The sequence below is a fragment of the Lipotes vexillifer genome, unplaced genomic scaffold (assembly GCF_000442215.2).
Source record: "Lipotes vexillifer unplaced genomic scaffold, Lipotes_vexillifer_v1.1 scaffold827, whole genome shotgun sequence".
Lineage (NCBI taxonomy): Eukaryota > Metazoa > Chordata > Mammalia > Artiodactyla > Lipotidae > Lipotes > Lipotes vexillifer.
Genome location: NW_006773114.1, coordinates 334498 through 349100, shown reverse-complemented (window position 1 = coordinate 349100; position 14603 = coordinate 334498). Strand labels below are relative to the sequence as shown.

The following is a 14603-nucleotide window of genomic DNA, read 5'->3' as shown; positions in this document are numbered from 1 at the left end:
CAAAAAAAAAAAAAAAAAAAAAAAAAGATAATTTCAAAGCCGAACACAGAAATAAGAGAGGGGGCCTCTTAATGTGTTGAGACAGTGATCTCATGCCTCTAAATTCTTATACATAATTCACTGTAACTGTCAAAGGAGAAAGAAAGAAAAAACAATACTTTTCTAATGCTAGGGAAAAAAAAGCACAAACAAGCAAAAACAATATCATATAAAAGATCCACCCAAATGCACTGCAAAATATATTCGATTTGGCTTTTTCACTGAGCTCTCTGAAAGCTTAATAGCTTTCTTCATCTTCATATTCCTGGCTCTGGGCATTGTATGCAGCTCTTCGCAGGTGTGTGCAACACACACACACAAGCGCAGTACATGTTGACCAAAATTCCTTGGTCATGTGAACATAGTCTCAAAGGCAGCCACACAGACTGCATACGTAATTACATTTTGTACTGATCTGCTTATCATGCACTATAGCCAGTTTTCCTTTCAAAAGAGAAATACCTTATAGGACTGGAGGTGATGTCGGGGTCACGAGCGGTCACTTGCCCAATCACAGAGTTGAGAGCAGCATTTTCATGAACTTCCAGGAGGTAAGTCGGTGAAGAGAAGACTGGAGGCTCATCTGCATCTTCGACAACAATTTTGACTGTCGCTGTGTCTTTAAAGGGCCCCCTGCTGCTGAAACGCGGGTCAGTGTGGACATTGGCTGCCTCTACCTTCAGTGTATAGGATTTTTTGGTCTCAAAATCCAGAGGCTGTTAAGAAATGACAAAGATGAATGTTTCTCACTAATGACCACAGCAGCGAGAACAAATGAATATAATGCTGATGGATGATCGTTATGTGCATTTAAGCCCATTTGTGAGCCTTAATGGGATCACTCTCAATTCCCCCAGATTCAACCTGTAAATTTTACAGGCATTTATTGATATCTGTTTATTATACAAGCTCAGTGAATCTAATCTCCTACTGTTTTGTTTTGTTTTGCTCATTTCACTTGGAATTCACAAAATATTCACAGTCATGAATTGTGCCATCAAAATTTCACTTCAGAGTCATAATAAAATTTTACTAGTGAAGGCATGATCTGCATACCAATCAGCCAGTTAATCGGGCCTCTGCTCGTCAGAGATAAGGCAGCATCGAACATAATCTCTATCTGGGAAGAATATTTTATCATTTCTGCAACAGTGTGTGAAATGTAAAGAACTAGAAATAATCATTGTTTAGTCCATGGAGACATTATAAAGCACAATTTAGCACTAATCCCAACAAAGAGTGTTTTCTTATTTCACTTCCAGAGCATCACTGCTTTACTGATCATGTGGCTAAAATGAGGCTTATTATTTTTTAGGACATTCTTAGAAGGTCTCTATTATATGAGTTCTGTGCTGTGAAGCAGGTGGGCATATAAAGAAATATGTATACAGACACATATCTACCTGTGTTTATATTTAGGATAGATAGATGATAGATAGACAGACAGACAGACAGACAGACAGACAGACAGGTAGGTAACTAGGTCTGGTGGTGACTTCTACCAACCAGTTAAAAGCAATTTGAAATTACCTCATTGCACCATTACTGAAAATATTTCTGACCTATTAATACCTCTTTCCTTAAAAGCCCCAGAGACTTGACTTAATGACCTATGTAAATAGAGGCAGGTAAAAGAACACAGTCCCCTTAAACAACCAGCAGGCCATCTGCATCAGAACCCTCACAGTCCAATTCTCTCAGCAACACATAATACTTCAGATGTCAAGGGTGTATTTCTGTCAAGTTTCAAAGAGACAATTTAGATTTTTGTGGCAATTCTTATAAGAAATTGAACTTTACATCTGTGGTGCAAATTTTAAAAAAATAAGCTGGAACACAAGCTAGCATTAGTGAACTCTTTCAGAACGCCTATACAAGCTTAAATATATATTCTTATTTCAGAATTTTAGGTTGATTCTTATATTTGAATTTCATTCCAATTGGACTTAGATTTTTTGGATATATTTTCTAATAAACAAGGCAGATACTCAATCCCCTGTCTATTCTGAAATTACTAAACACATGTACCAGTATGTAAATGAATAGGCAATTCAACATCAACATTTTCACAATTTGCTTATCACCCCTACTGTAACAATTTTGTAATCTCAAATTCTTTACAAACGCTGTTAAGCATAAGAGATTATATTCTGCTTAATTCTTTGCCCAACTTAATGACAATCTACCGGAACACAACCTGGTGTCCTTGGGATTTTGTCAGACAAAAAAGAGGACCCATGAATTGCAGGAAAATGACTCCCTACAGATTGTTCTCTAGAGTAAAATACATGGGTTTTTTGGTCACGATGTGTAGTATATGCTTCCAAGTTTATGAATAATGGTGAATAAAAATACAGTAAACAGCTAATTGTTTCAGTTTATAAAAGCACCTTATTGGTAACAAAGAATAGCAGTTAATAATAACAACAAAAATGACATTAGGCATCATTAGCCAAGGAAAATGTGTCTCTGGGTTAGTCAATAATTGACTCAAGTTTAATGATACTGTACTCTATTTAACACACGAGTTTTTAAATACTTTGCAACTCTTAATACTGAGCTCCATCCAGGTTTAAAGTGAGTGTTACTCAGCAGAGTTAAAACAGATGCAGCCATTTTCTTTGCAAAATTGATTTTTAAAATTGATTTTGTATATAAAACTATATCCAGAAAATTCCAGGTTCTCACTTTCAATACCTCCCCAAAAGGGGATTTTAAGAGCATGACCACTGGGAAGCACATCCCTGTGTAACATGACAGAGAGAGTCAGATAGTAAGCTTGCAGTCATGTAATTGTAATGCTGATCAAGAAAGAGGGCAAAATTATTGGCTCCTGACAGTGTGACCTATTATCTATCTTCTAATTCATGAATCAGCAAATCCGTTTTAAAATTAATTTGTACTACTTCATGGCAAGCATATAAAGAACAATGTTGAACAAAATACTCATGATGAAGATAAAAGGCTATTTTTCTTTGCAAATGCCCATGTCTGTAAAATACTGAACTGTGTTCTACACGTTTTTTAATGAATGTAGTTGTCACAATGAGAAATAAATATGGAAAATGTACAGAATTTTTCACATTTACCACACGCACACAAATGATCATGAGCAAAAGCAGTCACAGATTGCAATATGGAGAGACATACCATGCTTCTGGATTGAAGAATCAATATTGTAAAAATGACTATACTACCCAAAGCAATCTACAGGTTCAATGCAATCCCTAACAAATTACCAGACACTTTTCCAAGAATTAGAGCAAAAAATTATACAATTTGTATGGAAACACAAAAGACCCTGAATAGCCAAAGCAATCTTGAGGTTAAAAAAGAGGAGCCAGAGGAATCAGACTCCCAACTTCAGGCTATACTACAAAGCTACAGTAATCAAGACAGTATGGTACTGGCACAAAAACAGAAATATAGATCAATGGAACAGGATAGAAAGACCAGAGGTAAACCCACACACATATGGTTACCTTATCTTTGATAAAGGAGGCAAGAATATACAATGGAGAAAAGACAGCCTCTTCAATAAGTGGTGCTGGGAAAACTGGACAGCTACATGTAAAAGAATGAAATTAGAACACTCCCTAACACCATATACAAAAATAAACTCAAAATGGATTAAAGACCTAAATGTAAGGCCAGACACTATAAAACTTTTAGTGGAAAACATAGGAAGAACACTCTTTGACATACATCACAGCAAGGTCCTTTCTGACCCACCTCCTAGAGTAATGGAAATAAAAAAATAAATGAACAAATGGAACCTAATGAAACTTCAAAGCTTTTGCACAGCAAAGGAAACCATAAAAAAGACGAAAAGACAACCCTCAGAATGGGAGAAAACACTTGTAAACGAATCAACGGACAAAGGATTAATCTCCCAAATATATAAACAGCTCATGCAGCTCAATATTAAAAAAACAAACCCAATCCAAAAATGGGCAGAAGCCCTAAAAAGACATTTCTCCAAAGAAGACATACAGATGGCCAAGAGGCACATGAAAAGATGCTCAACATCACTAATTATCAGAGAAATGCAGATCAAAACTACAATGAGGTATCACCTCACACGAGTCAGAATGGCCATCAGCAGAAAATCTACAAACAACAAATGATGGAGAGGGTGCAGAGAAAAAGGAAGCCTCTTGCACTATTGGTGGGAATGTAAATTGATTCAGCCACTGTGGAGAACAGTATGGACGTTCCTTAAAAAACTGAAAATAGGGGCTTCCCTGGTGGCGCAGTGGTTGAGAGTCCGCCTGCCGATGCAGGGGACACGGGTTCGTGCCCCAGTCCGGGAGGATCCCACATGCCGCGGAGCAGCTGGGCCTGTGAGCCATGGCCTCTGAGCCTGTGCGTCTGGAGCCTGTGCTCTGCAACGGGAGAGGCCACAGCAGTGAGAGGCCCGTGTACCACAAAAACAAAACAAACAAACAAAAAAACCCTGAAAACTACTATATGACCCAGGAATCCCACTACTGGGCATATACCATATTTTGGACATGTGTCCAAAAGACACATGTACCCCAGTGTTCATTGCAGCACTATTTACAATAGCCAGGTCATGGAAACAACCTAAATGTCCATCAACATCTGAATGGATAAAGAAGATGTGGTACATATATGTAATGGAATATTATTCAGCCACAAAAAGAAATGAAATTGGATCATTCGTAGAGATGTGGATGGACCTTGAGTCTGTCATACAGAGTGAAGTAAGTCAGAAAGAGAAAAACAAATATCGTATATTAACTCATACATGTGGAATCTAGAAAAATGGTACAGATGAACCTATTTGCAGGTCAGGAATAGAAAGGCAGACATAGAGAATGGACATGTGGACATGGAGGGGAAGGGAAGGGGAGGATGTACTGGGAGATTAGGTTTGACATAAATACACTACCATGTGTAAAACAGATAGCTAGTGGGAACCTGCTGTAAAGCACAGGGAGCTGAGCTTGGTGCTATGTGATGGCCTAGTTGGGTGGGATGGAGGCGGGGAGGGAGGTCCAAGAGGCAGGGGATATGTGTATGCATACGGCTGATTCACTTCACTTTGTGGCAGAAACTAACACAACATTGTAAAGCAATTATACTCCAATTTTTAAAAAAACATATATTCTTTGTACTATTTATGGAGATGTTTCTTTCTCCAATGGTAGCCCCACACCCAGGAAAAAAGCAAAGATGAGCTTCATTGACCACAATGCTTGGTCATTTGATCAGTTAGGAGCATCTAATGATAGCAGGGTGGGCCCTGTCCTTCCGGTGCCAGAACTAGCCCAAATAACTGAAGCTGACTACTTTGTCTGTCTTTGAGTTTCCCTAAAAGCAGAGCCTGCAGTGAAGACACAGGAAACTTGAATGCATTTTGCAGAGATATTCTAGGAAGCAGGAGATTATAAATGGGGAGAGTTCTATAGAAAAGGATGAAAAGCCATTGAACTTGCCACCTCTATGGGCTTATGAGGATTATTCCCACTGTAAATCCTCCAAGGAATCATAAACAATATGCCTCACAATAATTTCTTCAGTGAATAGGAACTGTCCACCAATCTTTGTCCCTCACTGCTTAAAGGTTGTCTTCAGAGTGTTGGCTTTCCTACATAGATGGATGCTCTGGACAAGAACTGAGCAAGTTCCTGCAGCTCATGGAAAAACACTGAAACAGAGAGGAAAGAAATGATGGGTGAGATGGGAGGCTAGCATCACCATGGTCACTGTTCACCGAGGTTTAGCTGAAATATAAAGTAGGACTAGAAGATAGGATGTGCAAAAAGCACTCACTTTTGCACAGCTCAAGAAGGCAAACCTCCTCCAGTTGTAAGATTATGTCAGGAAGCCCACCCAACCCCTACCACCTTCAACATTCAAGTTTCAGAGAGGTATTCTGCAGATGAACAAAACCTTCCTGAGCTTACCTTTCTCAGTCTTATAATGCCATCCTGGGCCTGGGCATCAGAAGTGATTTCAAACAGTGCTGTTCCATCTCCATCAATGATGTCATATGACGACTGTGCATTTTCACCAATATCCTGATCATTGGCCTTCACCCTCCCTATGGCAGTGCCAAGAACCACATCTTCTGGTACTGAGAAGTGATACAGACCTTAGGAAAGAGGAGAGACACTGAGCACTGCACATATTCCATTCTTCATTCATTCATCTAACAAATATGTATTGGGCATCTCTTTTGCTCTGGCTACTTCTGTATACATACTACCAATACAGTGATGGGAAAGACAAAAACATCCTTTCCACTGTGGTATGTACAGTCTTTTAAATGAGCCAGAGACAAATGTTCCCAGAAGAAGCAGTGATCTCTCTTTGAAACTCTTCTGAGTTATGGGACTTATTCAACCATATGTTTACCAAGTACATATTTGGAGCAGAGTTATATCAGGATATTAGTGAGTCTACGTGAATGTTCTTTCCAATTTGCTGTATAATCACATTGGCTGCCCTTGGGGATATTCATTGTTGCCCAACATAAAATATTAAGCTAATTTCAGCACAGACAGATGCAATGCGTAACACACTGAAAGTCACTTTTGAAGTTACCTTTATGTTTACAGACTTGTACACCATTTTTGATAAAATCCAATTACCAAGCTTCTGCTGTGCCCTGCAGCAAGCTGTTCAGACACATGAAACACTCCTCTTGTTACTAAAATTCTCCTTGCTCTGAAGACCAAAAATCCTACCCTCAAAACTCTCTAGGCAAAATACAGTTACAGTGTATGTGGCTTCCCCTATGGGGGCAGGAAAACGTGTCTAATTAGTGATATCAGTCCCATTTTTATTCAGATCACTTTGGCTGTTGTATTGGTGTCACTCACTTTCACTGGTGTAAGGGAAGTTGCCGGTACCCCAACCCCGTAACCCCTGGCCATTACCACTTCAGTCACACCTGCCTTACAGCCAACTGCCAACTCATGCATTTCTTTGCTGAGGGTTTCCTCTGGACTTCAAAACCCGTTTTGTCCATTGCCTGTCAGTCCAGAACTATCAGAAAATTAACATCCCCAGAGAAGCAGCCCTCAAAGGCTCACGCAACTTAGTATATAAAATTCCAGGCTCCTTGCCCTCTCTGGCAGGATAATCTTAAACTGGTCCTTTTGTTTATTTACAGTGCTCCAGAGTTTCCCCAGTGGAATGAAGCTCCAGTCACCCCAGTCATCACTGGCTTGATAACGCACACTGTCAGCTTTCTACCTCCTCTCGCTCACAATTCTCACTTCCCTGCTGGCGTTTCTTGGGATCATCTCCAATATAAACTACTTATAATCAAATCCTTGTCTCAGTGCCTGTTTGTGGGGAACCCAAACCCAGACAACCAGGAAGTTGTAGTCCCACTGCAACGAGAACAAGGGAAAATAAACATTCAATGAACCATAAACCCAAAAGGAAAAATTATATCTGGAGAACATTACCTAATTCTAGTGTGAACTCAATCACTGAGTCCCTTGGATAAACTAAGGCTCATTTTTCCCAGTATAACAAGATTACTTTAGATGATGGGCGAGGTTTTCTTCTAGAACTAACACACTTTTATTTAATGATGAAGTTAAAGTGTCTCTTGAAATCATAATATTATGTGACCCGGGAACAAAAATGTTTTCCAAACAGTTTTGCCGTAAGGAAGGCACCAAAAATCATCGGTCTAGCACAAGTCTCCCAATACCGTCATAATTGGTGTAATGATTCCATTTCCTTCCAACTTCCTTCTAAAGTTTTCAGATGATTCCTTGAGGTGTGCTTATTAAATAATAAGACAGCAAGGGGCTCACCTTGCTCCTAACCCTGCATCAGGAAGCCTTGGGAAACCAAGCCAATGAAACGTTTCTTTATCCACTTTTACTCTTCCTACTCTCATCATCCCTTTCAGTGGGATCGTAGTTAATCGATATTACCTCTAAGAAAGGGAACACTTGAAACTTATCCGCCACCACTCAATTAAAACAATCATTTTGTGAGAAAGAGGAGTTGCATGTTAGCGCATTAACTATAATGGCAACTGAAAAGAAAACAAAAGAGTCAGGGGAAGGATGCAAGAGATGACGTTTTTTATTTCAATCATTTGGTTTAAAAGGTTTGCATTGTTGTCTGATTTATGAATGGCCAGATGTGAAAATTCTAAAATTCTTTAAAAAAAAGAAATTTTTTTAACATCATTATTGGAGTATAATTGCTTTACAGTGGTGTGTTAGTTTCTGCTTTATAACAAAGTGAATCAGCTATACATATACATATATCCCTATATGTCCCCCCTCTTGCGTCTCACTCGCTCCATCCCCTCAAGGTGGTCACAAAGCACCAAGCTGATCTCCCTGTGCTATGCGGTTGCTTTCCACTAGCTATCTATTTTACATTTGGTAGCATATATATGTCCATGCCACTCTCTCTCTTTGTCCCAGCTTACCCTGCCCCCTCCCCATGTCCTCAAGTCCATTCTCTAGTAGGTCTGCGTCTATTCATGTCCACCCTGTAGGTTCTTCATGACCTTTTTTTTTTTTTTTAGATTCCATATATATGTGTTAGCATACGGTATTTGTTTTTCTCTTTCTGACTGACTTCACTCTGTATGACAGACTCTAGGTCCATCCACCTCACTACAAATAACTCTTTTTATGGCTGAGTAATATTCCATTCCATATGTGCCACGTCTTCTTTATCCATTCATCTGTCAATGGACACTTAGGCTGCTTCCATGTCCTGGCTATTGTAAATAGAGCTGCAGTGAACACTGTGGTACATGACTCTTTTTGAATTATGGTTTTCTCAGGGTATATGCCCAGTAGTGGGATTGCTGTGTTTGTATGCTATTTCTGTTTGTAGCTTTTTAAGGAACCTCCATACTGCGCTCCATAATGGCTGTATCAATTTATATTCCTACCAACAGTGCAAGACGGTTCCCTTTTCTCCACACCCTCTCCGGCATTCATTGTTTGTAGATATTTTGATGATGGCCAATCTGACTGGTGTGAGGTGATACCTCATTGTAGTTTTGATTTGCATTTCTCTAATAATGATGTTGAGCATTCTTTCATGTGTTTCTTTTTTTTTTTAACATCTTTATTGGAGTATAATTGCTTTACAATGGTGTGTTAGTTTCTGGTTTACAACAAAATGAATCAGTTATATATATACATATGTTCCCATTATCTCTTCCCTCTTGCATCTCCCTTCCTCCCACCCTCCCTATCCCACCCCTCCAGGCGATCACAAAGCACTGAGCTGATCTCCCTGTGCTATGCGGCTGCTTCCCACTAGATATCTGCCTTATGTTTGGTAGTGTATATATGTCCATATTCAGAAATGTTCTTAAATTCTTTGCAATCTGTAAAGTGAGGATACATTTAGTACCAAAATGATAGGAGAGTTCAGAGTTTTTCATATATATGAATTACCATACCTTGCACATAATAAGCACTCAGTGATTGCTATCAGTTTTTCAAATCACTGAAAATCAGAATATAGATTCAAAGGGAAACATCATACTTAGATGCTCACCAGCGTGGGGAATTCACTTACTCTGGGCAAATTTTGGAGGATTGTCATTCACGTCAGTGAGGGTCACTGTAAGTGTTGTGGTTCCAGACAGGCCACCCGAGTGTCCACCCATATCTTTGGCTTGGATAACAACCAGGTACTCCTCCTTGGCTTCTCTGTCCATATTGGGAAGGGCAGTTTTTATAATTGCTGAGGGGAAAAAAATGGGAGAATGACTTTTAGCCGGACAGCTCATTCAAAAATCAATGTGTGAATCACACACATACACACACACACACACAGAAACACACACGTGCATACATCAGGACCCCACTCAGATAATTTTCTGTTTTCTCTTGACATTTAGCTGGTGTGCATCTCTGATGCCAACACTGAGAAAGACTGTAGTCATAGACAGTAGTGGATAACTTGCAAAAATACATTTTATAATATATAAAAAAAAGAACTTGCAGATATATACATTAGAAAGTAAGCTGAATGGCATAATCTTGCCTACCAAATTAAAGTATAAATCATAACATAGCTTCACCTACTCAGGAAAATCCTGGAAGTGAAAGAATCCTACAATTTATCACAGACTCCAATTCCCCTACAAGAGAAGTAAATACACAAATAGCTAGAAGGCTCTGAGGTCAAAGATAAATCATTCTGAGGCTCACAAATACATCAGAGAGATGAAAGAAATAAATGCATTATTAGAATCAACTCAGACAAATAAAATGCCAATCAGAGTTAATATAGGCAAGTGTCTAAATCTTAAGGCACTGTTCAACTACATTTATATTTTAATTGTTTAGTTACATCATGACTATAGTAAAAGTAATAAATATTTTAGAGAAATGGGAAGATATAGAAAAAAGGGAGTAAACATAAAATCATGTAAAATAACATAATATCAGTGCTAAAATGTTAGTATTTTTTCTGACATATTTTCAGGGTTTCATCTTCTGCTTCTTTGTGTGTCACTAGTAATTTAATATTCTTATTAAAGATTCAAAATCTTCTTAGATACTCCTGATGATATTTTGAAAAATCTTTATTTAGCCCTCTCCCTACCCTCATACCTCTTTTCATAGACACTGCTAATATTTTGATGTGTATATTTTCACATGTATATGCATACAAATGTGCAAATGTGCACATGAACATTTAACCACAAATGTGATCACAGTATAGTCATTGTTCTGAGACTTTCTTTTTTCACACAATGGATATCTTTGAGATCTTGTCAATGGTTAGAGGCCCAACTCATTACTTCTTATAGCTGTATAATTTTTCATTGAATTAATGTACTATGAGTAACTTGGGCATTCCCATATTAACCGATATTGCTATTTTTCCCATTTCAAATAACTATTCAGATATCTCACTATGATGATACTATATTTTTCTGTGCCCTGCAGTTTTACTTAACTCTATGCCATAAGATGCCCACCCCATATTACTAAAAGCCCATAATAGAAGTATTTGTCACTAGTCCAGAATATCCCTATTGAATGAATGTGTTACCTCTCTGGACCGAGTGAAAGAAAATTCTCTGCATTAAAGACAATTTGCCCCTCACTTCTAACCTCAGGGACATCATAAATGTTCAATTCAAATTGAAGATGAGTGAATCGCTTGGTCATGTCTGAAGTTGTAATCCTGAGTTTTTAGACTCATATGCTCTAATTATATCATCTGTCTGTAAAAGGTTTGCAAGGATTTCAAGTCCCTGAATCATTCAAGTATCAGCCGAGGCACAAGAGTGCCCAGGGAAATCTAATCCACCCAGTCAGTGAGCAGGCTCTGGTAAAAGCTGTGAGTTCTTATGCACTTTCTTCAACCTTGAAGCCACCTTTATATCAGAGCTTCCCATTCAGGGAGCACTCAACTGGATAACCCTGCCTATTTGGAAATATGGATAGTAACATACTGATATCTTTCAATACAGTGATTTGTTTCAGGATTTGGCCATATTGTAATATAAGTCAATAGGTCATACATATATGGTATAAACAAAAAAGTGAAAGAAGAGAAAAATAGAAATATAGCAATCATTCTGATTTGGATCACTGTGAGGCATTGCTGAGGGGAAAATAAACATCTAGGCAAAAGATAGTAAAAACAACAATAAGAAAACCTCATTATCAGCACGACAAGATGCCAACACAGTTACTCCGCTATGGATATATATTTTCATGACTCAGAATCTTCAGTATGGGCCCAATTCCAGTAAGAAGGATCAGAAAACAGTTTTACCCCCGTGCTAGTAACATGAGTAACTTGTAGTTTGTAAAGTTTAGGTACCACCACAATTTAAGGTCATCATGAATTAAAGCCATCCTTTGGACTTTGGAATTTGATGTAGAGCTTCTAATAATCAAGAGAAAAGTGATATAATTCCTCAAGAGAGGCAGCAACTGTTTTCAAAGAAGTTGATGGATTAAGGTCTACACATTAATGCTCTTAGGTTACTTCAGTGGAAGAATTTTTACAGCTTCCTCAGAGTCAGAGAAGACGGGTATGTATTATTCTCATCATTTTTTTAATATATCATGAGAGCGCAAATTTAAAAATAAAACTGTGATGTCTCTCAGGCACATGGAATTAAAATAGTTTTGAAGCTCATTTGAAAATAGCATACTTGGGTCAGTGTCTGTGAGTTGTATCAGAATATGAGTGAAGCATCATGACAGAGGGCCTTGCTTTAATGGGACAAGAAGAGCTCCCTGGGTTTCTACCTATTACAGAAATGTTGATGTCCTCCACCATCAAGGTATACAGCTTCCTACTACCTACGATGCCCATCTGTTGACAAGTTAGAGTCCCCTTATAAATGCTCCCACCTATTGAAGTCAAGCAAGTTCGGTTTCTCATATTATCCTCACACTTACGAGCTTTGTGATCATGAACACATTATTAAACCCACCAGGGCTCACCTCCCCTGTTAAATGGAGATAATAATCAGCCTCTCATCAAGGGGATTCTAAGACTATGTGAGATAAATCATGCAAAGTTCTTGTCACACAGTAGTTACCCAACCGTACTGTCTCCCCTCCCCTTCTGGCTTCTCAAACAGAATTTAATGCTTATCTGGATACCGGTTCGAGTGCTGAACACTTGCCAGCTGCTCTTCCACATCCACTCTCCAGCACTCTGCACCTACTTTTGGTGTGGGAGAGTGACCTCTATGGATGGACTTACTTGCTGGCTTTGTGTCAGACTCCACCAATGCACACTACCCCAGGAGATAGGGAGGCTGGAGAAGGGTGAGGTTCCAGAACACCCAGTACCTCAATCACATGCTTGGCCATCTACGGGTTTCATCTTGGGATAACACTAGAGCAAAACTCTAGTGTCTGTTAGTGCCTCCTTCCCTGGCTCCTTCAGGTCTAGGAATGATATTAGCACTTCTGCTGCTGGCCTTGTGGGGCTTCCCTATTCCTTAATGGGCTCTCTTAACCTGGCCATACTTTCCTCAGTATTCCCCTCATTAAACTCTCCTGAATCACCCCACTCCTGCCAGGACCCTAAAAGATATGGTTAGGATACTGGTTCTTTAGCCAAGCGTCAAACATGTTTCCACCATGTCATTCTTACATCTATAGGTCAAAACTTCATCAATGTCATCACGTATAGCTGTCTAAAGGACTGCTCCTTGAGACGGCAAGATAGGTATTTGGTTCCTTATCTGTAACGTGAGAATAATAGGTATACAGTGAAGTGAGTTGCTCATGATGACCCATCTGGGAAGCTGCACACCTGGGAGGTTTCACACCTTCTTCTTTTATTGTACAACATTGAGAGTAGGTTTCCTGATATTTTAAGGTGAAGTGGGGAGTGTCTCCCATGTCCTTAGGGTGTGCCACACACGTAACTGGCTTCAGTACAAACTGTAATGAACAGCTTTTGCTTTGCCTGAGTCCATTGCCTTACAACTAGCAGCAACTCATTAAAAAATCCAAGACATAGTCTCTGGAATATTTTTCCTGCTACTTTGTGCCCATAAAGCACGAAGGATAAGAAAAACCACAAGTGCCTTTGGTCCTTCTATTTTTCTCCTTGTGTTGGGGCATATCTATACATGTTACCTAACTTTTTAAGTTCCTGTACAAAAGGCAGATCATTTCACGTGCATAGATACGGCAAGATGTCAATAAACTCCTAAAACAGAAGCTTAAAAACTGCCTTAAACGTTCTTTCTACTTCTTCTACCCTGAATTATTTGCTTTGGCCCCACATACTCTCCCAAGTATTAGTAGATTTAAGCTATTTCTTTTGAGGACAAGAGAAGGACTTCTATGTTTTAATAATTGTTAAAATTAAATATCACCAAATACAGAAGAGAAAATATAGTAATAAGTGATCTTCCCTCTCTGATTTGAGAAGTCACAACTTTTGAACTATGAAGACTAAAATGTGACTATAATCCTCAATTAAATGGTACTTTTATCCATTTTCACCTGTGATTTTAAGAAGATAGAGAAAAGATCCTTATACCCTTTTTGCCAAAGTAAACTAATTTAAAACAACTTTTGATGGTGCTCATTTTAAATAGCTTCCCATCTGCCGAGAAATAAACTGTGTTCCTCTTTTTCAAAGTAGTAGTCAAGCAAAAGTAGTGTCCACGTCTCCCCATGTGCTTATAGTCACACATCCTCAATGCCCAGCAATGTGTTCACAAGCTTAAATATTATGTTTAAACTTCCATTACACCAAATTGGCAACAAATCAGAGTTATCAATTTTTTGGTGAGTAGTATACAACATGCTTTCTTCAGGGGCAGTTAGTATGGTAAATAACCTCACAAAAAAGAAACAGCATATGACTTGGAGTTGATACAATGAAAACTGTTAGAGATTTTGTCTTTGGCTTTTGTAAATTTTCAACTCAGGAAGGGGTCTAGGGCTGACTTAGTTAGACACCTTAAATAGTTGCCTTTGGAAAAATCACAGAACTTCCCTGGGACACATTTTTTTTTCCTTGAAAACAGGAGGCTCTAACATTTCCAGTAGAAGAAAAATCCACAATTGATGTTCAGAAGGATAGCCTGTCCT

At 38.7% G+C, this 14603-nt stretch overlaps 1 protein-coding gene across 1 annotated transcript in view; it reads right to left on the bottom strand.

Moving 5' to 3' along the window:
- CDH8 (cadherin 8) overlaps positions 1-14603 on the bottom strand; it is a 367872-nt gene that overhangs the window by 144707 nt on the left and 208562 nt on the right. The window contains exons 5-7 of the mRNA XM_007448016.1: positions 9586-9753; positions 5973-6160; positions 502-755 (exon numbers count right to left, since the gene is read on the bottom strand). Coding sequence (XP_007448078.1) covers positions 502-755; positions 5973-6160; positions 9586-9753 — 610 coding nt within the window. The remainder of the gene's footprint in view (positions 1-501; positions 756-5972; positions 6161-9585; positions 9754-14603) is intronic.